The sequence below is a fragment of the Borostomias antarcticus genome, assembly GCF_949987555.1.
Source record: "Borostomias antarcticus genome assembly, chromosome: 5".
Taxonomy (NCBI): Eukaryota; Metazoa; Chordata; class Actinopteri; order Stomiiformes; family Stomiidae; genus Borostomias; species Borostomias antarcticus.
The window spans coordinates 24,071,834-24,098,197 of record NC_140238.1 but is presented as its reverse complement, the minus strand read 5'-3'; the positions used below and the strand labels follow the sequence as shown (position 1 = coordinate 24,098,197).

General features: G+C 43.9%; 1 protein-coding gene and 1 gene segment (V, D, J or C); both read right to left on the bottom strand.

Moving 5' to 3' along the window:
- LOC311309692 (Ig mu chain C region membrane-bound form-like) overlaps positions 1 to 26,364 on the bottom strand; it is a 117,927-nt gene that overhangs the window by 63,860 nt on the left and 27,703 nt on the right.
- Positions 14,870 to 17,428, bottom strand: LOC311309157 (uncharacterized protein). Its single transcript, XM_084438333.1, has 10 exons — positions 17,418 to 17,428; positions 17,107 to 17,178; positions 16,523 to 16,705; positions 16,344 to 16,433; positions 16,098 to 16,211; positions 15,917 to 15,988; positions 15,577 to 15,803; positions 15,325 to 15,484; positions 15,142 to 15,236; positions 14,870 to 15,039 (listed from the first exon to the last, which is right to left on the bottom strand). The coding sequence occupies exons 4-10, from the start codon at positions 16,390 to 16,392 to the stop codon at positions 14,914 to 14,916; spliced, it is 843 nt and encodes a 280-aa protein (XP_084294459.1). The 5' UTR covers positions 16,393 to 16,433; positions 16,523 to 16,705; positions 17,107 to 17,178; positions 17,418 to 17,428; the 3' UTR covers positions 14,870 to 14,913.

The following is a 26,364-nucleotide window of genomic DNA, read 5'->3' as shown; positions in this document are numbered from 1 at the left end:
TGTTGAGCGGAGGGGGGGGGGGGGGCATTTACGGCCGTTTACAGCAGGCCGGGCCACCGAGGCTCTATGTAAAAAAAAATCTGAACTACCCCTTTAAATATGTCCTTGTTAAAATCAGCACTCTTCTTCCCCACAATGGAGATGTTTCTGTGCCCATGTACTGAAAGGGCATAGTTATGGTTGTGCTGAATGGGGAAGTTATTTTTGTGTGATTCTCCCACCACTCTCTCTCACTGTGTGTGTCTGGCACCGTAATACACTGCTGTGTCCTCACACTTCAGGAATATGTAGGGGTGGGACCTCTGGAATATGAAAGGGGTGGGACCTATTCCCACCCCCCATTGCTCTCTGAGCGCATTGTGTTGCCTCTGTATATGAAATGTGCTATACAAATAAAGTTTGATTTGATTTGATTTGATTTAGACTGTTCATCTGGAGATACACCTTACTCCTGGAGTCATCTCTGAAGATGGTGAATCTACCCTGGACTGACGGGGAGTAGTAGATTGGAGAACAAGCTGTGTGCACCAATGCAATCCATTCTAATCCTTTTCCAGAAGCCTGTCTGAACCACTTCCAAACATAGCTTCTGAAGTCGAACCCAGAGGCTGTACAGGTGAGCTTGTGGGATACTCCAGGCTTTTTAACAACTGGTTCAGACTCTGAAAAATATATTCTCATTCCTTCACAATCCCTGAATATCTGAATACAGTGAAATACATATAGAGAGGATTAGAGCATTCTGCATGAGCTCCTTCCACCCATCGCTGGAGCCAATCACGAGGCTTTGATAAATTCATCAAATTCCTTATTAAAATGTTCTGTCATAGCCACTTGGGACATGGCGAATAAATATTCGGTTGACCTCTTCATCTCAGCCCCCTCTATCTGCAGTGAACATCCTGGTCCAGAACAGTGCCAAGACAGGATGTGTCCCGTTTCCACCTCATGCAAAAAGACCTTGTTGAAATGCATGATTCTTTCATATCAGCATGTGATCTGTCTGGGACTGAAGGGTTAATTGTGCTCTGTGACTCATCTTGTTACCACAATCATCCTACTCATCAGGACACAGAGGTACAGTAGGCTCTACATACAGTACAGCACAGCAGCACATCTATTCATGAGTTGGATTCCCCCAGAGGATTGGTTTTTGTACAGCTCTGCTGTTGATGTGCATTATAAAGTGCAGTGTAACGTACAGTGAAATGTTACTGCCGGCTCTGTGATGTACAAATTACACAAAATTACAAATTACACAAAACTATACAAATAAAGCTACCGGCATGGATGAATTAGGTACATCCTATAAATATAAATAATCCCGGGGGGATATAGAAATAAAGGAACTAACATGGATTAATAATGCACATGCTATACATTTGTTGTAGTTTCCGTAACGGGCTGCCTTTTTCTGGGGTGGAGTTGTTAGCCCCATGCCCAACCCCCAACCTGGAGGGCCAGGTGTTGCTTTTCATCTGGCCTCTACCCTGAAACCTGCCTGGCTTGGTTGAGCCTGTGGGTGGGGCGTGGGCTGACCCCCGCTGGTATAGCCTTCATGGTCATGGAGGCACACAAGCCTTCCCACCACGACAAGATAGCAACACGGGGGAAGCAGCTTTATGTTCCTCAAGGAATGAAGAGGATAAAGTAAGTAAGTAATACATAGCATGTACTTAATTAATATACTGTCTATATAAATAAAGGCATGAGCGTATTGCAGTACATGCTATAGCTATAGATAATCCCAGGGGGGGGAATACACACAGCTGTGTCTTCAGGCTGGAAGTGGTTCCCTTGCAGGGTCACTGTGTTACTGGAGGTTTCCACTGTGAAGCTGACTGTGTTCTCCAGCGAGTCTTTGGTTTTCCCACCACTGTGCTGGTGTCCCGTCCATTCCAGCGCCTTCCCCAGGGACTGCTGGATCCAGTGGAGGCCTGCAGTAGCTTGCTGTAGAGATCTGACAGGAGATGGAGAAAGACTCTCCTGACTTCACAGCCACAGACCCAGGCTGGTTTGGAACAACGTCGCCCTGAACACGTTGGAAGAAAGAATACAAAATATCTTCTAATTATTCACAGCAAATATCGATTTGCCTTGTCTACAGTATGATTCTGTTACTAGGATTTGCTAAATCTCCCAGACTCCCAGAATAAAGTATGTTTTGTTAAAAGTTAAAATGCATCATTGAAGATGAGTTTTGTGAATTATGAAGCCCTTAGTTGGTTCTGTGGTCGATGCTGTTGAGATACACTAACCATAGTCAGCTTCATTAAGAGTCAGTGTTACACTCACAGGAAACAGTAGCAGAGATCCAGGCAACATGGTTTGTGAACTGGGGGGCGCTGATCTTCTCTACTCTCCAGGAGTTTCTTGAAGACAGACACCCTTTATTATTTAGAGAGAGAGAGAGAGAGAGAGGTATATAGTGAGAAACAACAGTATATGTGCTCCATAGACTCATCACTTTTCATATGCTGTCGCTGTAGTTTAGGGAGTTAGGGTTTTTGTACAGGTCTGCTGTTGGTTTGTAACACTGTGAAGGATAGGCACAGTAATACACAGCTGTGTCTTCAGGCTGAGGGTTCCTCCCTTCTAGAAACACACTAGAGCCGTCATTTCTGAAACCAAACTTGTTTTTAAATGGATTTGCAACATCGCTGCTCCCACTAGTACATCCATATCCCATGTACTCCATGGCTTTGCCCTCAGCGTGTCTGATCAAGTAAGGACATGATGTCTGGGAGTGTTTACATGAGACAGTGAAAGACTCTCCTGGCTTCACAACCACAGGACCAGACTGGATTACCTCAGCGTTACTGTGAACACCTGTATGGAGACAAAACAAAACCTTAAGACACACTAACACCATGTTAACCATTCATACAAACTATCATATTGTAAAAATTGTCATTTTTTAATTGTATTTCTCAGCCCAACAGGCAGACTCACAGGAAGCAGCTGCCAGCAGCAGCAGCAGAGATCCAGGGAACATAGTTGGTGTTGAAGATGGTGAACTGGTGAGAGCTGCTCTCCTCTATTCTCCAGAACTCAGAGAAACACATGAAGACATGCTGATATAAGTGAGAGGAAAAGAAGGGAGGTGTTCTATGGGGGGAATTTGCATAAACCTAGTTTTACAGTTTTTAACACAATATACTATGGAGGATGCTGTTTCAGAATGTTTAGAACACCCCGAATAGATATGAAAATGCACCAGTAAGCTAATTCAGCAGTGGTCAATGCAAAGATCATTTAAGTGTGTTTATGGTTCAGAAAGGGACGGCAGGGAGCTCACAATATCTTCCAAGTCTGAAACTGGTTTGAACAGGATTATACTGTATGTCACAGACATGAATGAAATGCCTGGCCCTGACTCACTGCTGCATAGCATCTATAATTACTGTAGCTATATAATATTAATATCATCTGAGTTTTTTTATTTTTTTATTACTGTTAAAGGTAAAATATGTAATATGTGGATTATTTCCCCCATCTAGTGTCTAAAGATAAGAACTGCAACAACACAAAGTATTGGTTGCCAAAATGCCAGAGAATGCACTGTTTCAGTCATACTGTGATAAGATCTTCACTCCTAGAGGAACATAACGTTACACTAATCAGTAATCACAATCAAGTATTTCAGAGCGCCATGTAATAACTTACGTTAGATGCTGTAGTGTGGAAATAACGTGAGGTCTGGCTATGCAGATTCCAAGAAAGATAACGATAGCTAGTTAGCTAGCTTACCGGTCTAGTAGAAAAGTAGCCATGTCACCATGCGGCTTTACACTAGCGTTTCTGTACACTATGCAACAGTGGCTCCATTGAATCAGTAGCCCATGCCCTATTACACTGTGAACTTTACAAGGACATTCGCTCAGATCTTTTTATCTCCCTCTCAAAGCACTTTGACCTGATGATCCAAATAAATTGTGTATAATTTTTGCCAGTGATTTGATTTAGACTGTTCATCTGGAGATACACCTTACTCCTGGAGTCATCTCTGAAGATGGTGAATCTACCCTGGACTGAGTAGTAGATTGGAGAACAAGCTGTGTGCACCAATGCAATCCATTCTAATCCTTTTCCAGAAGCCTGTCTGAACCAGTTCCAAACATAGCTTCTGAAGTCGAACCCAGAGGCTGTACAGGTGAGCTTGTGGGATACTCCAGACTTTTTAACAACTGGTTCAGACTCTGAAAAATATATTCTCATTCCTTCACAATCCCTGAATATCTGAATACAGTGAAATACATATAGAGAGGATTAGAGCATTCTGCATGAGCTCCTTCCACCCATCGCTGGAGCCAATCACGAGGCTTTGATAAATTCATCAAATTCCTTATTAAAATGTTCTGTCATAGCCACTTGGGACATGGCGAATAAATATTCGGTTGACCTCTTCATCTCAGCCCCCTCTATCTGCAGTGAACATCCTGGTCCAGAACAGTGCCAAGATCTTTTTATCTCCCTCTCAAAGCACTTTGACCTGATGATCCAAATAAATTGTGTATAATTTTTGCCGTTAGACACTGTATCAACGAATGCGCCAAAGCCTCCCACTCATCCTAAAAAGAAGAGTAGCTTTCATGAGTACTGGTCCATAAACTGACCCATTTCTATTCCTCTCTATTATTTTAGTCCTTATTCTCCTTTATACTGTATTAGTATTTCCCTATACTGTATTGTATTCTCAATTGTATCGTTGTATGTGTGTAGTACTATAATGTACGCTTTATTCTATTTTGATTTGTAATAAAATTGTGTCTCACAACTCATTGTGAGTGGTCCTTAACTTTTTTATTATTGCACTTTTGTACTAATGTGATGGAAATGTTTGTTACGGAGTGACACAAAAATAAAGATCTATCTATCTATCTATCTATCTATCTATCTACAGTATCTATATCAAAATCAGAATCCGCTTATTGCCATGCAATCTTTTCAACGTACTACGAACTTGCTTTTGGTCGTGGTGCATAACATGGAGATAACATTGGACAGGGTGCAGGGATGAGACAGGACAGTGCAAAGAGCTAGTGTAAAAAAGGATAAGCTAAGAAAAAGAACAATATAACAAAAGTAGTGCAGTGTGTGTCAGTGTATATGTTACGGTCAATGTGAGAAAACGGGGAATGTGAGCTTTTCCCGGTTATTGCGCACATTCCCCGACCTCGCGGGGAATGTAGGAGAAACATGTGCGTTTCTCACATCTCCCGGGTAATGTGCACATTCCCCGACCTTGCGGGAGATGTGAGAAATTGGTTAGTATTTCTCACATCTCCCGCAAGGTCGGGGATTGTGCACATTAACCGGGAAATGTTTACAATTCCCGACCTTGCGGTAAATCTAGCAAAGTCCAGCCGTATGCAAAACCTCTGCGCAGCCGGGTGGTGGGAGAGGGCTTGTGCGCTTAGAACGAGAGGCGCTTGACATTTTGCCCATGGTTTTCGAATACATAGCATCAATTGCATTAATGGAAACATTAAATTGGGTCTAATTATACATGTGTTGAAAGTTAAGATAATTAGCCTACAAGCCGCGAGGCTACGCAACACAATAAGCAAAACAATCTCACTGTTTCACTCGTCCCACTCATCTGTTTCACTCGCCCCGCACGACAGGGACAAGAGAAACAATGCACATCTTCTGTTCTCGGCCGTCTTGAATTGAACTGTTACACCACAGAACGAAACTTACAACTAATAGGTTAGTAAAGGACATGTACAAGTTGTTTGTCATCAAAAAATGTAATCTCCATCTTTATTAATTTCTGTGTAAATCTGATCAAACCAAAAAGTGTTTCATTCGTCCCGGTCCTCCCCTACAGTTAATAACAGTCTGTGGTCTACCTTGAACAGTAATATAGCCTATGCTGCACACAGTGTAAGTAGTATTAGGAGGATACACTGGTGATCAAGTTAACAAACGCAAAAGGAACATTGCAACAACAGGAAGGTGGGAACCTCCAAAGGAACCCTACACGTTAGCTAGCCGAAAGACAGACGAAAAGACGAAAAATCTCTCACAGGTGTGTGCCAGAAACGTTAGCCCAACTACCGTGGGTGCCTCTTATGGTGCAGGCCATCTGAGGCGTCATATAAGCCCTCTCCCACCACCCGGCTGCGCAGAGGTTTTGCATATGGTTGCGCTTTCCTAGATTTACCGCAAAGTCGGGAATTGTAAGCATTTCCCGGTTAATGTGCACAATCTCCGACCGTACGGGAGATGTGAGAAATACTAACCAATTTCTCACATCTCCCGCAAGGTCGGGGAATGTGCACATTACCCGGGAGATGTGAGAAACGCACATGTTTCTCCTACATTCCCCGCGAGGTCGGGGAATGTGCGCAATAACCGGGAAAAGCTCACATTCCCCGTTTTCTCACATTGACTGTAACATATATACTGTACAGTGAGTGTGCATAGTGTAATGTGTATGTGAGTGTGTGTAATGTGTTTGTGAGTGTGTGTACAGTATATTGTGTCTGTAATGTGTATGTGAGTGTGTGTATATGGTGTGTGTAATGTGTATGTGAGTGTGTGTATACGGTGTGTGTAATGTGTATGTGTGTGTATATGGTGTGTGTAATGTGTATGTGAGTGTGTGTATACGGTGTGTGTGTAATGTGTGTGAGTGTGTGTATATGGTGTGTGTAATGTGTGTGAGTGTGTGTATACGGTGTGTGTAATGTGTGTGTGTGTATACGGTGTGTGTATATGGTGTGTGCGGCGTGATGTGAGTGCGTTGCGTCCTATACAGTACATTCAGTGGTCGTGTGCAAGTGTTTATAGACGGTGTCTCTCAAATGTGGCGAGGTCTGTGGTGGGCGGGGAAGGGGGGGGGGGGTCAGAGGGGCACACAATGCTTGTTGAAGAGGCTGATGGCCGTGGGGAAGAAGCTGCATCTGTGGTAGACCTGACAGACAGCAGCCTCCTGCCTGAGGGGAGTGGCATGAAGAGATTATGGCCGGGGTGGGAGCGGTTGGCCGCAATCTTCGGAGCCCGCTTCAGGGTCCTGGGGTTGTGCAGGACCAGGAGGGAGGGCAGGTTGCAGCCTATCACCTTCTCGGCCAATCGGATGATGCGCTGCAGTCTGGCCCTGTCCTTGGCTGTAGCGGCGGAGTACCAGATGGTGATGGAGGAGGTGAAGATGGACTCGATGATGAAGGTGTACAAGAGTACCATAATTTCCTTTGGTAGGCCGAATTTCTTCAGCTGCCTCAGGAAGTACATACTCTCTCTTCTGTGCCTTCATCGCAAGGGAGCTGGTGTTGATGGCACTTTTGTCAGAGTATTCTTTAATTGTTGTTATTATTGGATGGAGGGAATTGGCCTTGTTGAACTGATGGAGGGTATTGGCCTTGTTGAATCATATCAATCTTTTAATGTAACTGTGTGTCTCCCTCTCTTTTAATGCCACTGTAACATGGGGTTGTTGATGGGTCTTGATGTTGTGTTCTACTGGACACACCACAGATTTTTTCAGTATGTAATATACACCATTTTGTACAGTAATACAGTATGTCTCAACAGTGATACTGTGAGTAGTGGTTTGACTAGCAGAGTGAGTACAGTAGGTTTTTGTACAGCTGTTCAACCAGCTCCAGTCACTGTGTCTCTCGAGCACAATAATAAACAGCAGAGTCTTCAGTCTTCAGACTGTTCATCTGGAGATACACCTGGTCCTTGTTATTGTCTCTGGAGATGGTGAACCGACCCTGGACTGACTGGGAGTAGTATTTGGTGCCACCACTGCTGATGTAGGCAAGCCACTCCAGTCCTTTACCAGGAGCCTGTCTGATCCAAGCTGCAGCGATGTCTCCACCAAACCCTGAATATGTACAGGTCAGTTTGTGGGATTCTCCAGGCTGTTTGACCACTGGTTCAGACTCAGTCAATGTCTGACCCTGAACACCTGTGGAGACCAGAGAGACGTCAGAGATATAGAAGGTTTAATCCTTATTAGACTCAAAACCTCAGAGATTCTTCTCAAATAAGGGTTATAACATGTTTTTACCTATCAGGCCTATTGTCATCAGCAGAACCAGAGTAGTTGTTGTCATGATGAACTCTCAGTAGTTCTGGTGTTGTGAGTGTTCCTCAGTCTGGTCAGAGCTCCAGTCCCTCTCCTCCACTCTGCACTGACATTAGTAGAGATGGAAGGAGTCAGAGTTTTGCATTGACTCCTCCTCACAGGGAAGAGAGATCACATGGAGTCTAGACCAGAGGAGGTGGATCAGAGTATAGCTTTGGATGTAAATACTAGTCATCAGAGATCACATGATGTCTAGCCGCTAATGCTGGAACAAGAGACAGCATGGAAGCTCGTGCGATTTGTTGAGCGGAGGGGGGGGGGGGGGGGCATTTACGGCCGTTTACAGCAGGCCGGGCCACCGAGGCTCTATGTAAAAAAAAATCTGAACTACCCCTTTAAATATGTCCTTGTTAAAATCAGCACTCTTCTTCCCCACAATGGAGATGTTTCTGTGCCCATGTACTGAAAGGGCATAGTTATGGTTGTGCTGAATGGGGAAGTTATTTTTGTGTGATTCTCCCACCACTCTCTCTCACTGTGTGTGTCTGGCACCGTAATACACTGCTGTGTCCTCACACTTCAGGAATATGTAGGGGTGGGACCTCTGGAATATGAAAGGGGTGGGACCTATTCCCACCCCCCATTGCTCTCTGAGCGCATTGTGTTGCCTCTGTATATGAAATGTGCTATACAAATAAAGTTTGATTTGATTTGATTTGATTTAGACTGTTCATCTGGAGATACACCTTACTCCTGGAGTCATCTCTGAAGATGGTGAATCTACCCTGGAATGACGGGGAGTAGTAGATTGGAGAACAAGCTGTGTGCACCAATGCAATCCATTCTAATCCTTTTCCAGAAGCCTGTCTGAACCACTTCCAAACATAGCTTCTGAAGTCGAACCCAGAGGCTGTACAGGTGAGCTTGTGGGATACTCCAGACTTTTTAACAACTGGTTCAGACTCTGAAAAATATATTCTCATTCCTTCACAATCCCTGAATATCTGAATACAGTGAAATACATATAGAGAGGATTAGAGCATTCTGCATGAGCTCCTTCCACCCATCGCTGGAGCCAATCACGAGGCTTTGATAAATTCATCAAATTCCTTATTAAAATGTTCTGTCATAGCCACTTGGGACATGGCGAATAAATATTCGGTTGACCTCTTCATCTCAGCCCCCTCTATCTGCAGTGAACATCCTGGTCCAGAACAGTGCCAAGACAGGATGTGTCCCGTTTCCACCTCATGCAAAAAGACCTTGTTGAAATGCATGATTCTTTCATATCAGCATGTGATCTGTCTGGGACTGAAGGGTTAATTGTGCTCTGTGACTCATCTTGTTACCACAATCATCCTACTCATCAGGACACAGAGGTACAGTAGGCTCTACATACTGTACAGTACAGCACAGCAGCACATCTATTCATGAGTTGGATTCCCCCAGAGGATTGGTTTTTGTACAGCTCTGCTGTTGATGTGCATTATAAAGTGCAGTGTAACGTACAGTGAAATGTTACTGCCGGCTCTGTGATGTACAAATTACACAAAATTACAAATTACACAAAACTATACAAATAAAGCTACCGGCATGGATGAATTAGGTACATCCTATAAATATAAATAATCCCGGGGGGATATAGAAATAAAGGAACTAACATGGATTAATAATGCACATGCTATACATTTGTTGTAGTTTCCGTAACGGGCTGCCTTTTTCTGGGGTGGAGTTGTTAGCCCCATGCCCAACCCCCAACCTGGAGGGCCAGGTGTTGCTTTTCATCTGGCCTCTACCCTGAAACCTGCCTGGCTTGGTTGAGCCTGTGGGTGGGGCGTGGGCTGACCCCCGCTGGTATAGCCTTCATGGTCATGGAGGCACACAAGCCTTCCCACCACGACAAGATAGCAACACGGGGGAAGCAGCTTTATGTTCCTCAAGGAATGAAGAGGATAAAGTAAGTAAGTAAATACATAGCATGTACTTAATTAATATACTGTCTATATAAATAAAGGCATGAGCGTATTGCAGTACATGCTATAGCTATAGATAATCCCAGGGGGGGGAATACACACAGCTGTGTCTTCAGGCTGGAAGTGGTTCCCTTGCAGGGTCACTGTGTTACTGGAGGTTTCCACTGTGAAGCTGACTGTGTTCTCCAGCGAGTCTTTGGTTTTCCCACCACTGTGCTGGTGTCCCGTCCATTCCAGCGCCTTCCCCAGGGACTGCTGGATCCAGTGGAGGCCTGCAGTAGCTTACTGTAGAGATCTGACAGGAGATGGAGAAAGACTCTCCTGACTTCACAGCCACAGACCCAGGCTGGTTTGGAACAACGTCGCCCTGAACACGTTGGAAGAAAGAATACAAAATACCTTCTAATTATTCACAGCAAATATCGATTTGCCTTGTCTACAGTATGATTCTGTTACTAGGATTTGCTAAATTCTCCCAGACTCCCAGAATAAAGTATGTTTTGTTAAAAGTTAAAATGCATCATTGAAGATGAGTTTTGTGAATTATGAAGCCCTTAGTTGGTTCTGTGGTCGATGCTGTTGAGATACACTAACCATAGTCAGCTTCATTAAGAGTCAGTGTTACACTCACAGGAAACAGTAGCAGAGATCCAGGCAACATGGTTTGTGAACTGGTGGGCACTGATCTTCTCTACTCTCCAGGAGTTTCTTGAAGACAGACACCCTTTATTATTTAGAGAGAGAGAGAGAGAGAGAGAGAGAGAGGTATATAGTGAGAAACAACAGTATATGTGCTCCATCCCTACTAACACACGCAGGTTGCGCAAACGTTCGACATACGGCCGCTATAGGTGACGATTCGTCTGCGCCGCGTGCGGAAATTACGCGGCCATTTACGGAAACGCGAGATCTGCCGTTTAGTAGACGCTACGTAAGAACGACACGTCATTCAGAAGTTGCGGCCGCGTGCAAAGAACGCACGTGATCAAGTGGGCAGGAACCTCCGTTATAAACTCACTTGGCTGACACTAGATTAACAGGTATTTATATGACTTGGGCTGCGTTCCGAATCGCCTACTACCCTACTATATAGTATGCCAAAACCGAAAGTAGTATGTCCCAATACATAGTATGCCACATGCAGTATGGCAAAAATGCCAGGATGTGATACTACATCCGGTCGTATTTTGCAGTATGCAAGCCAGCAGTCTTCTCTGCCTATTCTGACCCACAATCCTGTGCGCAGCGGAAATTACGTCACGTGCGAGTCGCGCTGGAGGCTTTATTATGAATCCTGCGGCGCGCAGACAGATGTGCAAGCGGCAGCGGCAGCGCATTCAAGTGTAAGTACAGTAACGTCACTACATATTTGTAGCGACTCGTGTTGTGTGTATAATTGAAACATTAAAAGATACTATTGCTGCACGAAGCTAAGTGGATAAATGAGCGCAAATGTAAACCTATAACCTCAGCCAGTGGCCTAGTGGTATCTATAGTGGTAGCTACTAGCGTAACTTACTTCTGTAACATCAACTAGCCAGCTAGTTAGCTAGCTAGCTATGTGGTGCACTGAAGTTAACAACGTTACCTCTCACTCTTCTCATCATTCGTCAAATTTGCCAAAAAGCAGAATGCAAGCCAAGTCAGTATAGCTAGCTATGTAAGGTACGACCATGGGTGTATTAATAGAACGTACGACATACCAATTCAGCTCACCAGAAAATAGTTTGCTGATAATGCACGAGCCTATCCAGGACGTCAGTTAGCTAACGTTAACTAGGTAGTTGAAGTACTAGTCAGTCAACTGCTTTGTCTCACTGGAAAACATCATTAATTTGTTAGGGACAGATGAACATACTGAGCAACTCATCCAGTGGAGGATGGAGAAGGAGGAGCTGTTCACTGGGAAGAGAAATGCAGCAATAAAGGGGTTTGAGTGAGTAACACTTGACCCTATTTTACGAAATGTGATGAAAGGAGCATTTGTCATTGCTGGGCATGTTCCTTGTCCCCTTAGGATGTTTGTGGTTGAGCTTGGCTTGGAGGGGAAGGTGACACCAGCCACCATAAAAAAGAAATGGGAGAACCTCAAACAAAAATAGAAAGTCAGTCACCAGTGTTGTGTGTATGCCTTCGATTAGCCATTTACTATGCTTTAGTGTCATTAACTAATCCTGTCATCTAATTTGCAGGATTTGAAGTGTCCTAAAACAGGGGTCAGCACAGAGGGAGGGGAGGCAACAGCAGCCTCCTGGAAATGGTATGGGGTGATGGATGCTGCATTGGGCAGTAAGCCATCCATCACCCCACCATTGCTAATTTCATCAGCAAGCCAGGAGGCTGTTGAAGTCTCAACTCCCTCTGTGTCTGATCCCATTCCTGTGGAGGACGAGTGTCCTGCTGTACCACTGCGAAAGAGAAGGAGGGAGGGAGGTCAGTCCAGTAGCCAGGTACTGGAGTACCTTAGAGAGACGGAAAAGAGAGAGGCAAGACAGCAGGCACTAGAGGGGCAAAGGTATGAGGAGGCCAGGGGGAGAGAGGAGGCAGCCAGGGCTAGGGAGGAAGAGAGGTACCAGGAGAGCAGGAGGAGAGAGGAGAGAAGAGGAGGCCAGGAGGAGAGAGGAGGCAGCCAGAACAAGGTATGACAAATACAAGATGGTGTGGACTACTCCAGTCTCCCTCAGTATAACAAGATTGTGCTGTATTTTTACTCTTTTTTAAATTTTTAGTGTCTTTTACTTAATTACTTCTATTTTTTTACTGTACTATGCACATTTGGGAGCTAGCAATTGCATTCCAGTGCATATTATACCTGTATGATGTGCACCTGACTAATAAAACTTACAAGGGAGGAGAGAAGAGACGAGGAGGCCAGGAGGAGAGAGGATGAGTCTCGGTCAAGAGAGGAGAGGCGGGAGGACCGCTTTTTGGCACTACTGGAGGCACTCGCCAAGAAATGATCATTTAGCTTTGTTTGTTTTGTTTGTCTTGTGTTGCAGCATGTTTAATTTTATTAGCTTCATTTGTTTGCTTAAAATGCCTCATTAAATGTTTCGACCAACTAACCTGTGCTTTCTTAGAGCTCAATCAGTCAAATATACTGTATCCTGAGTGTTGAATAATTGTTGACTGACGGGTAGCTTGGCCTCCACTGGACTTGAAATGGTCTTTCAAAGCATCCACACTTTTTCCTTCAAAGTTACAGGTGAAACTGGGACAAAGTGATGTGTGGATTACACAGTACACAATACACAAGTCATGATTGATCATTAGATGTAGTTATGATTGATCATTGGATTTATACATCACACGTGTTAAACAAAACATAATGCATAATGGTAGCTTGGGAAAATGAGAGTGACAATACAAAATGAAGAACAAATTAACAGGCATCAAGCTTGGTTTTGGTGAAGAAACAATGAGGTGTGATGCTGTGTATCCTAATGTTGGATCGTGTAATCGTGTTCTTGGAGAGCTGGAACACAGTCAAGTGGTGCAGACACTGCTGCAGCCAGGAGATCATCAAAGTAGAGCTGCAGGATGGGTGCATTGGGGTTCAACTGGCAATATGTTGTAGGGTGGACATCCTATGAATATGAGTATGGTGATTGAATGTGAAATGAATGGGAAATAAAAAGTTAACTTAATTGCATGAATGGTTTATTTCCAGTTTGAGATACAAGGACACTACATTACAACTGCAATGATCTGATTATATACTGTCACATATCAAAGTTTGTAAAATGTAGGTTCAGTCAACTAAGTTACACAACAGAATTGGCAATAATGTTTACACTGACGTTACTAAGTTAAATGTGAGGCTGCTTCACATGCAGACAGGACATAGAATGACAATGACTGAAATGCATTATGTAATTTTACTGACGTGGATAAATACCTTGATCAGGTTAAAATGTACAATTCAGTTCAAACTACATACATTGCAAAGGAACAACAGGAGAGCTCTTGTCCTCCGACGGTATTGGCGTCTCTGGCGTTCTCGTGCATCTGCAAGGGATTTACTGCGCCAACCATCTCGAATCTTGCGCGTCTCTGCGGACAGCTGTGGGCGAATGTCGCTTTATGGACTGCGACGGATGTGGTCAGATTTCAGGGCGCAATGTTATGACAGAGTAGTATGTCCCAATTGGATGCCTACTGCTTGCAAAGTACGTACTTTCTGAGGGCAGCTGTAGTAGGTACTAGTAGTAAGTAGTAGAAGTATGCGATTCGGAACGCAGCCTTGGTCTGCACGTCTTTTTCGCACGGTGCAAATACGGTGCGGCCGCGTGCAAAAAACGTGGGCAGGAACTTCCGTAATAAACTCACTTAGCTGACACTAGATTTACAGGTATTTATATGACTTGGTCTGCACGTCTTTTTCGCACGGTGCAAATATGGTCACTTACTTACTAAACCCTGACCACTGGCTATATTTAGCATTTGCAGTACCACTGGCTATATTTAGCATTTGCAGTACCACTGGCTATATTTAGCATTTACCAGTACAAAAACGAATTAATGCTATATGGGGATATAGCAGCAAGCATTATGATACAAACCAATATAAGACTGAACAGTTTAGAACATTTTATTACACAAAGTACATTACAAATTAAAAGTATACATATTTACAAGGATGAGGTTTACGGTCTGTCACATTACGCATAGCCAGAAAAGCAAAAAAAAGCATGTACAAGCTCTGGCTAGCAACCCATTATCTGACAATTGCAAAAGTTCTAAAAACAAAAATGAAACAGTGCGCATTCTGTGGCAGGCAGACCGGGAACAGACCGTTGTATCCCACAAAAAAAAGGTTAAAATTTACAAAAACTATTTACAAAAAAGGCATCCATCCTGGCAGGCTGGAAAGGCAGGTTTAGGGAGACGGGCTGGGGGTCACCCACATCTGAATCGAGGGTCTGGGCAGAAGAGGTCATCCTCATCTGAATACTCCACTGTGGTCAGGGCTGGAGCTGCGGTCAGGGGCTGGGCTGGGGAGGTCAGCTGGGCTGGAGCAGATGCCTAAGGACATAATGAAATGGCTGTAAAAGCAAGTCGCATACGTTCATTGGAAGCGTGCCATGTCACTGGATACGAGAAAATTAACTGCCTGACATCACATACCTTTTTGCATCGAGCAGGGGCATGTTTCAGCATCTCCTGCAGCTGGGCAGACACCTCCGTCACAGTGGTGCTTGGCTTACAGGCCATAACTGCACCTTTTAACCAAAAAGGGAATGGTTTCAATGCACATGGCATGAAGCAAAGACAATGTATTATTTTGCGAAAATATGAACAATCCCTTACGTAATATGACATTGTAGAGGGTCATATTCTTCAGAGGCTTCTTCCCCCTCTTCCCATGGACGCTGTAGACACACCACACTCTGTGTATGGCAATGGCTGACAGCACCCGCCGGACCACATCTGGCAGATCTTTGCCGCCAATGGAACTCAGATATCGTGTCTGCAAAACATAAAGACAATCATTTACTTTTACATTTCCTTAACACTTCTCTGCAAAAATAAGGAACAAAGTTCTGCCTTGAAGTTACTCACCATCTTCCTTTGATGATCCTTGTTCTTCAGCTGCTCCTCCAAGACCAGCAGCTCCTCCTCCGTTTTAGCAGGGTGCAGGTCATCCAGTACTGCTCCCCGATAGCTGTCTGCAGACTCGCCGGACAGTCTCTGCTCCAGTCTCTGCTCCAGCCTCATCATTGTCTGTGCCATCTCCCTCAGACTCTGCATGACGCTGGAGAACTGCTGACACATCATCCTCTGGAAGTCTGGATATTAAACACAGATGTGGCTATAAGTAATTGTACGGTCCCATAATGGATATTCAGCTCAAAGTATATCCCTACATGCAGCATGAAGTAGTTCACAAAATTCAGCATACCAGCATCTGCAGAGCTTGATGGCAACCCTGCTGGAGCTGTTGGTCTCACAGGCGATGGCATCAGAGAACTACCTGAAAACCAGAGGATAAAGGGATGAGCAGGAAACTATGGTGCTGGCGGCGTAGTGATTCTGGCATAAGGGGAAGAATCAACTCGACATGAGACATGTCAGACCCTGACCTGGTCTGGCCGGGGTGCTAATCGCTGATGCATGCTGCTCGTGCCTGGACGTCTGAAGGGCTGAAGGGCCTGGGCTCACAGCGCCTTGGCTCAAAGGACCCGGGCGATGAACATCTACTGCCGAGTAGTGAGATGTGAGATGAGCGAATTAGTGAACTGAGTACATGAGTCTTCAGACAGTCCTGAGTTAACTGTAAGTGTGCAAATATGCATAGACATTTCACCAACACAAACATGCATGGATACCTGCATTGATAACTGGCAGAGCAGGCCTTCCGGCTCTGGCACCTGGCATAGCTGGTCTGGTCTGAGTTCTGCCGACCGGCTGCCTGGGCACTGGAACATATAGTAGAGGTAAATTAGCTCAGATTAGTCAACTCAAGTAGTACTCTTTTGGGACTGTTGAATGCACTTTATTATATTACCTTCGTCACTGGAGTCATAGCGTGTGTTGCGCTGTCTCTTCCTTGTGTCTTGGGAGTTAATCCATTGATGACTGCTGCTCAAACACCTTCGCCAAGGCACTGGCTACTTCATAATGCTCTGTGTGTTCCTCAGCAGAGACAGAGGTTGTCATGGCTCCTCTTGATGTGCTTGTGGAGGTAGATCTGGGAGGTATAGGAGAATGGGCACTCAGAGCAGGAGAACACCCAAGTCTTGCACAGCAATGAGAGAGACCATTAAAAAGGATTATCTCACCTGTAGTACAAGTTCAAATATAGAGTGATTATACGTCATTGTAAATGAGAGCTTACTCTCAATTGATTCACGAGGTTAAATAAAGATTGAATGAATATGTAGCTAGTGGGGGGTTACAACCACACAACTGTGGAGAGAGAATGAGACACTTGGTTCCCTCCTCTACTGGTGTTCATGGCCATGGCCACACACCTGGAATACTCCAACCCTGATTTAAAGGCATAAAAGTGGGGAACACATTCTTGAGACGGTTCCTAAAACTGGAGGGAAAAAAAACGGGAAAATGATCTTACCTCTCCTCATCACTCACTTCTGCATGGGGCTGAGCTCTACCCTGTCAGCAGTGGCAATACATGGGATAGCGGCTCAGCACACAGGAGAACTGCACAGAGAGGAAGGAGGAGAGAGAAAACCAACAACAAAAAAGGCAAGAAGGGTTAATAACTGAGCGAATCTTGCAAGTTTGCACTACAGGGAAGCAATTGCTCAATTTCCCTGATATTGTGGCGTCACTGGCGTCAGTGATGCGTCTTATGAATCTCACATGTCTACCGCTAACTCAATATCAATATTCCCATTTGTTTATCCCGTCTATGGAAACGTATGTGCATTTGTACTTACGTGTGCCTGCCTACAGGCGCGCAGATTGGCTGGGGCAAGGGGGGGCACTGCCCCCCCTGTTGGCCAGATGCGCAAACTTTTCTGCAACGCGTCCAAAACATGTATTCTAGAGACTGGGTTGCGACCGGATCAGAGAAATGCACTGAACGGCTCCTGCTTGCGTGAGAATTGATTGTGCTGATTCCTCATCCAGTTATGGGTGGATGGAAAACTTTCAACTGAATGTTCATATTGTTCTGATAATTGTAGGCTATAGCAACATAAGAGTGGCAGCTTTGACAGCCCAAACATGAGCTAATCCCATAGCTGTAGGCCTACCATTGCTAGCCATGAACGAACTGTTGCATACTGCATATCTGTGCAATGTATCCATTGTCCAGTTGTCGAATCGATTATGTACGCACTATTATTCTTTTGGTGATTATTCTTTGATATAAATGCAGATAGGCTACATGTGAAGAGGCAATTGCTGGATTCTAATACGCTGTTTATAATGACACATCCCGACATTGAAGCATGAAAGGCGTAGCATACATTCCGTTTTAGTTTTTGGAAGAATTTATTGGAAAATATTGTTTGAAGTAGGCCTAGGCTATATTGAAACGAATTCCAATTTTTTGTGCTAATGGACGGCGCAGCGGAGGCGCAGTTGAACGAAACGTGGATATTGGAAATAATAAGCACTATGTTTTGAAATGTTGTGGGTCAATCATGCAGCTGTAACAGAATATGCGCATTCCAATGTCCGTGCAGGGCACGTATTTTTACCACTATAATCCCTATTTGATGGGGGGGGGGGGGGGCTGGGACTGACTGCCCCCCCTGATCAAAAAGTCAAACTGCGCGTATGCCTGCCTATATTGATGATCAGGTGTTTCTCCACCTAAGGGCTGGCCAGACAGAACCATCAGAGACCATTGGGCTGAGCTGAGGAGAGAGCGACATGTTAGAGTGTGTGTGTGCATATGTATATGGTGCTCTTCTGTTAATACTCATGAGGGCATTCAACTGAACAAGACTCACAGAGCCTGTGGTGCTGTCCCAGGACTGCCCCTGGCCACGCCTGTCCCCATCTTAGCGCCTCTTCCTGCCCCGCTCACCTGCTTCTTGCTCAGTTCAAACAAGAACTGGGAGGTTGGCAACTGAGAGCATGGGAGGGGAGAGAGGGAGAGAGAGAGAGAAAGTGGGTGGGTGACCCTCTCGTTGGCTGACATGCACACTCCACAGGACCACGTACCAAAAGCCAAGATGGCTGCTATAACAAATCCTGCTAGCTAGCCTAGCTCCGTTGTTGGGGCTTCTAGTATTCTGTTAACGTTAAAATCGGAAAAATTAATGCCTAAAAACAAACACATACTAACGGTGTCGTGGGTTAATGCGAAATCAATGAGTAAGCTAATTATCGCATTTTATTCCAAGCGATGAAACAGTACGAACGTGCAGGAGCTCGCGCGAGCCTGCTACACTCCAGAAGACTCCACCATTGCCCGTAATTAGGAAACAATGGCCCACAACAACACTTCATAAAAGTTATAGTGTACACAACTGAAATATTCTCACGTTGCCAAGCCAACATTATAATTTAAGCTACAATTACACAAAAGCGAACGTTTTAACAATAATTGCGAGAGTAATTTTACGTAGGCTACTTAGCTAGCCATGTACAGAAAAAGGCTAATCACGTTAGCTGGCTAGCTAGTTAGCTAACATTGGAAAGAGAGCATCTGCATATAGATAATCATTACAAAAGGGTAGCTTGCACATAACGTTGGTGTTTTATCTGGGACGATACCAAAATGCATAGTATGTATGTATACATTGAAATTGAGATACTTACATGATCTGTGTTGTCGACACAAAGACAGCATGTTGGTCTTTCTCAATCATTTCTGTTTCAAACGGAGCGGAAGTTTCCAAGTGTGTCTTCTTCGCTGGGTTTAGTGGCGGATCGCAAACAACTTTAATGTGCATACCGCCACCTACTGGCACAGAGTGTGTAACTTGTTTGTCTAGTTCTTAAATTGTGTCACCTAAGAAAGTAGCCCAATGCCTTGCATTCTACGTTCACTGCTCAGCGTTCATTGCTCACATTTAGGTTGCAAAATTAGGAGTTTATTCATAGGCATATTTTTTATCATTATTTTTATTAGGCCTAGACTGCAAATCTTTAGTGTTAATATTTACTGTAAATGAGAAATTACACACAAAACAGACATGCAGGATTTCTCCTCATTATTATAATTCTGTAACTGTATGACTTCAAAATTTATTTTAAAACCTAAGTAATTTACAAATGTTCTGACCCACTGTGACACATTTCCAATAAAGTCAGATTGGGACTGTGATGTAACCACATTGTCACGTTATTTAATTACATCGTAGTTACGGATTTAAGCAGCAGTGGCGGCTACGTTCCCTTACAGTGTACTTGAGGACGGCTATTTTGGTTATTTTGCGACTGAAAAGGCAAGTGTCAGCTAGGTGTCAGCTAGGTCCGCTGCTGGTACCGTCGCAAAGTTACCACAATTACACCAATGTGTCCCGTCAGTTTTACGTACTGTGTTAGTAGGGATAGACTCATCACTTTTCATATGCTGTCGCTGTAGTTTAGGGAGTTAGGGTTTTTGTACAGGTCTGCTGTTGGTTTGTAACACTGTGAAGGATTGGCACAGTAATACACAGCTGTGTCTTCAGGCTGAGGGTTCCTCCCTTCTAGAAACACACTAGAGCCGTCACTTCTGAAACCAAACTTGTTTTTAAATGGATTTGCAACATCGCTGCTCCCACTAGTACATCCATATCCCATGTACTCCATGGCTTTGCCCTCAGCGTGTCTGATCAAGTAAGGACATGATGTCTGGGAGTGTTTACATGAGACAGTGAAAGACTCTCCTGGCTTCACAACCACAGGACCAGACTGGATTACCTCAGCGTTACTGTGAACACCTGTATGGAGACAAAACAAAACCTTAAGACACACTAACACCATGTTAACCATTCATACAAACTATCATATTGTAAAAATTGTCATTTTTTAATTGTATTTCTCAGCCCAACAGGCAGACTCACAGGAAGCAGCTGCCAGCAGCAGCAGCAGAGATCCAGGGAACATAGTTGGTGTTGAAGATGGTGAACTGGTGAGAGCTGCTCTCCTCTATTCTCCAGAACTCAGAGAGACACATGAAGACATGCTGATATAAGTGAGAGGAAAAGAAGGGAGGTGTTCTATGGGGGGAATTTGCATAAACCTAGTTTTACAGTTTTTAACACAATATACTATGGAGGATGCTGTTTCAGAATGTTTAGAACACCCTGAATAGATATGAAAATGCACCAGTATGCTAATTCAGCAGTGGTCAATGCAAAGATCATTTAAGTGTGTTTATGGTTCAGAAAGGGACGGCAGGGAGCTCACAATATCTTCCAAGTCTGAAACTAGTTTGAACAGGATTATACTGTATGTCACAGACATGAATGAAATGCCTGGCCCTGACTCACTGCTGCATAGCATCTATAATTACTGTAGCTATATAATATTAATATCATCTGAGTTTTTTTATTTTTTTATTACTGTTAAAGGTAAAATATGTAATATGTGGATTATTTCCCCCATCTAGTGTCTAAAGATAAGAACTGCAACAACACAAAGTATTGGTTGCCAAAATGCCAGAGAATGCACTGTTTCAGTCATACTGTGATAAGATCTTCACTCCTAGAGGAACATAACGTTACACTAATCAGTAATCACAATCAAGTATTTCAGAGCGCCATGTAATAAGTTACGTTAGATGCTGTAGTGTGGAAATAACGTGAGGTCTGGCTATGCAGATTCCAAGAAAGATAACGATAGCTAGTTAGCTAGCTTACCGGTCTAGTAGAAAAGTAGCCATGTCACCATGCGACTTTATCCCATGAAACTCCATAAACTCCTTCCAACGAGCAAAGGCTGGCCCGATATCTATCCGACTTTTGCTCCTTCTTCAGTCACTGAGCTTTTGAGATTCATATCGGACGGTTCGCCGGGGCTCAGGCAGAGAAGCAGGATGACGAAACTCGGCCATTTTACCAAACATTTAGCTGAAAAGAGTGAGCTGAAGTGGATGGAAAAGCTGCCGTTTTATAGTCGCACACACACTAACCAACATCTATAATGCTGCTAATTCATGGAAGTTATAACTTTAGCTGGCTACTGCTAATCTCACAGTGGTGAAGCTATAGTACCTGGCAACCCAGTGCGCAGTACCAACGCTGTAATACTATATCATATACTATGATATCAACAGAGAGTCATCGGCCGTCAAAATTTCATAATGCAATAATTTCAGACAAAATATCATTTTTTTATGGAAAAGCAATACTTTTACTCTGCAGCCTTTGCAAAGCCCTATGGATGTATTATTTTTGAAAACATGTTTATTTTAATCCACATATTACATATTATACCTTTAATTTGCATCTTGTGTAAAACAAAAATATACATCCATCCATCCATCTTCATCCGTTTATCCGGGGTCGGGTCGCGGAGGCAGCAGTTCCAGCAGGGGCCCCAGACTAGGGGTGTGCACGAATACGAATAAGGTACAGTAGGACCCCACTCATCCGAACTTCAGAGATCCGAACCTCCCGGTCTACCGGACAGGCTTAAAAAACTTTTCTTTTTTTTTTTAGCCTGCTATCTGGTTACTGGTGGGATTTTCATTACAGTACTGTATCCTACTGTGAATAAAAACAGAACTGTATGTTGCCTGTAGGCTGTAGCCTACTGTCACGTTTCATTTTCTTTGTTACTTTAATGTCGAGCATAAAACGCAAACGAGTCTGCTGCGCGAGAGCTGCATTCCTTGGTAGCAGAAAGCGCGTCAGGAACCTGAAGCAGAGGAGCAACGAGTCATTTTTCGTTCCCAGTTAATGGACTTCGGGAATAGGAATACAGACGTGTTGTGGGCATGTGGATTAGCCTACTAGACCTACTGTATTTGTTAAATAATAGCCTACAGCCTAGGCCACGTTAGCCTACATCGGTTGTTTTAGAGACTTTCTTTTAGGCTACAATAGCTTAAGACACGGCAACTTGTCTGTCATTTCATTTATTTATTTATTGATTATCATTTGCTCTAATTGTTCTAATGTTGGGTTGTTTTAAGGCTATACATTTTGTTCTGCGAATACAGTAGCCTATCGATGCAGCGTACGCCTCATTTGAGAATAAAGTACTGTATTTGATCAAAGCACGCACTCAAGTGGACATTCGTTTATTTGTATTATAGGCTACGGTAGGTCTATTATAGGCTAGGATATATGAGTTTAGTTGGCTATTTGATTGCAATTTTGATGCATTTTCACAAGTAATTAAGGGTATTTATTGGTCTATATGAGTCTATATGAAACAAGTATACCACTTATTGAATTTTGTGCATTTTAACATAAGTTTCAGTCATCCGGACATTTCAGAGATACGAACGACCTTCGGTCCCGTTGGGTTCGGATAGTGGGGTCCTACTGTATTCTTGTACGCAAGCAGCGTACGTAATGTAAACAAACCGAGCACTGATGGCACTGGCAGCAGGTTGAAATGTAGGCTACTCAGGTAGTATTCAGTTTTGAATGTTGAATCCCAAATAAATTGCTGAAATTCTAATGATGTGCAAGTGTGGTGTTGTATGGTGCTGTCTAGCAAGCTGTAAAGTTGCACAATAAGACCGTGATAGCTAGCAGCAACAACAGCAACTTCCATAACATTAACGGTAGCTGTCGGTGGTTTAAGCAGTTAGCCAACATTACAATGATTCCTGTAGCTATTTTGATGCTGCGTTGGTTTGACTTCTGTTTCTCAGGCATAAACGGAGGCAAACTCAAACTCACACTAGTGCTGCGAGCAGCAGTGAGCGGGCCCTCGCACCCCATGCGGGTCGGGGTGTGGCGCCATCAAAGGGTGTGCTATTTCGGTGTCCAGTACTGAGAGAAACTTCCTGTCACCAGTAGGTGGCGCTCTAAGCGTGACTCAATACCAACACATAGATGTGTTCAGGACAGTACCTTGATGAAGCGTGAGAAATGTTGTGTAAATCAGACAATGTATGTAGGAGTTATGATGACTTTCTGTAAGCAGTAGGTGGCGCTATTAGTATGACCCAATGCTCACGCACAGATGTGTTCAGGATGCGACCTTCAACAACCCTGAGCAATTTGGAGTAAATGGGATAACGTATGTAGAAGTTATGAGGACTTCCTGCTTGACCTGTAGGCGGCGCTATAAGTATGACTCAATACTGACCTACAGATGTGTTCAGGATGTGACCTTCATCAACCCTGAGCAATTAGGAGTAAATGGGATAACATATGTAGGAGTTATGAGTACTTCCTGTTTCACCAGTAGGTGGCGCTGTAAGTGTGACTCAATACCGACGCTTAGATGTGTTCAGAATGTCACCTTCATGAAGCATCAGCAATTTGGTACAAATCGGATGATGTATGCAGGAGTTATGAGGACTTCCTGTTTCACCAATAGGTGGCGCTATAAGTATGACGCAATACTGACACATAGATGTGTTCACGACAGAACCGTCATGAAGCGTGAGATATATCGGACAAATTGGATAATGTATGTAGGAGTTATGAGGACTTCCTGTTTCACCAATAGGTGGCGCTATAAGTATGACGCAATACTGACACATAGATGTGTTCAGGACAGAACCGTCATGAAGCATGAGATATATCGGACAAATTGGATAATGTATGCAGGAGTTATGAGGACTTCCTGTTTCACCAATAGGTGGCGCTATAAGTATGACGCAATACTGACACATAGATGTGTTCAGGACAGAACCGTCATGAAGCGTGAGATATATCGGACAAATTGGATAATGTATGCAGGAGTTATGAGGACTTCCTGTTTCACCAATAGGTGGCGCTATAAGTATGACGCAATACTGACCCATAGATGTGTTCAGGACAGAACCGTCATGAAGCGTGAGATATATCGGACAAATTGGATAATGTATGCAGGAGTTATGAGGACTTCCTGTTTCACCAATAGGTGGCGCTATAAGTATGACGCAATACTGACACAAAGATGTGTTCAGGACAGAACCGTCATGAAGCGTGAGATATATCGGACAAATTGGATAATGTATGCAGGAGTTATGAGGACTTCCTGTTTAACCAATAGGTGGCGCTATAAGTATGACGCAATACTGACACATAGATGTGTTCAGGACAGAACCGTCATCAAGCGTGAGATATATCGGACAAATTGGATAATGTATGCAGGAGTTATGAGGACTTCCTGTTTCACCAATAGGTGGCGCTATAAGTATGACGCAATACTGACACATAGATGTGTTCAGGACAGAACCGTCATGAAGCGTGAGATATATTGGACAAATTGGATAATGTATGGAGGAGTTATGAGGACTTCGTGTTTTATGGCGAAATGTCAAACTTTGGCGGGGCGCCACGGCAAGGGTGTGTGGTGAAAACTAAATTTTTTTGATAACTTTTGATCACAAAGGTCTTAAGATGAAGCTGACCGAATATGAAGTTGATCGGATGAAATCTGTAGGAGGAGTTCGTTAAAGTACGAGGCATGGAAATGGTAAAAACAAGGGAAAATGGCACATTAAGAGCAAAATGGCGGACTTCCTGTTGCATGTTGGGTATAGCTCACAGAGACATTTTAGTGTGTCTCGATGAAATACATATGCTCTCCGAATTTCGTTCGCCTACATCAAACTGAAAGGTGGGGCTCGCCATTTTAAATTTACCAGGGGGCGCTCTCGAGCCGTTTTGCCACGCCCATTTCCGTCACCCATGAATTATCAAATTTTTCACCGGGACTGACGTATCTGCAAAGTTTCATCCGTTTTCATCGATGTTTAGGCCGTCAAAAAGGCATTTGTTTGGGGAGAAGAAGAAGAACAAGAAGGTAGAATAATAATCCTTCGAAATTCAATAGGGCCTCGCACCGCCAGTGCTCGGGCCCTAATTAGCAGCAAAACGGCTACAGGAATCATCGTAACGTTAACTAACTGCCTTTGCCACCGATAGCTACCGTCTTCTTCACGTCGTATGTTTGTATCTGTCCAAACAAAAGATTCTGCCCTGCGAATCAAAATAAAGATAGACGGGGACCGCACTCAAAGGAATGTCTTGTGTATTATTTATTCGGCCGTCCGGCCTTCTTCAGTGTGCATATAACAATGGTTTGGTTTGTGGATCTTAAATAGGCTGGGGCCTCATTTATCATTGAGGTACGCCATATTTTACACGGTCTTTTTCGCGATTTCAGGCGTACGCCATTCCCCCCCCCCACATTGCGATCTATCAAGCCGAAAGGGCGAAAATTTAGTCGCCTTTCTACACGCTTTTGTAGGACACCTCTCAGGTTGTCGTACCGATTTACACGGTTTCCTACACCCTTTTTGAACACGGGGAACTGGCGACGCAGGTGGTGCGTCGGTGAATTACAATGTTTGATGGAGAGAATATAAGAGCGACAGTTTCTGAACGCACAATCATGTAGGCTAATAGCCCAATTCAGCACAAACATATATCGCAATGCAAGATTAGACGTGTCCTCTAACCGGCTCATTCATGGTCCAATATGGATTTGTTCCCCAAACTGAACCTATGCGCTGTCCCAAACCTTTCCGCGCTATATGTCACACACCTAATGCAGGCACTCCATCAAACGGCAATAATTGACCAATTAGATTGTCATTAATATGTGATCATGTGGACCTGTTTGCTGTTTGGTAAGCATATAAATGACAGTCCTCCTGTGCGTAATGCGAGCCTAAATGAATCCGGCGCTACTCGGCCTACTGGCCGAGATAGAACTCCAAAGAGGTGACGGCGATGGCGACTGCACCCACATAAGGGCACCATCAGTGAATGAATACGTCTATGTGAATCGCAAAAAAGTCCACACTATAAATACCCAAATCAT

What these genes read in the sequence shown, in the direction of transcription:
- LOC311309157 (XM_084438333.1), bottom strand. Translation starts at nt 16,392, where the DNA reads ATGCCAGGTGCCAGAGCCGGAAGGCCTGCTCTGCCAGTTATCAATGCA. An exon ending in TAGCACCCCGGCCAGACCAG is followed by an intron (nt 15,989 to 16,097) that starts GTCAGGGTCTGA and finishes TCTGGTTTTCAG; the next exon opens with GTAGTTCTCTGATGCCATCG. An exon ending in ATCAAGCTCTGCAGATGCTG is followed by an intron (nt 15,804 to 15,916) that starts GTATGCTGAATT and finishes TTTAATATCCAG; the next exon opens with ACTTCCAGAGGATGATGTGT.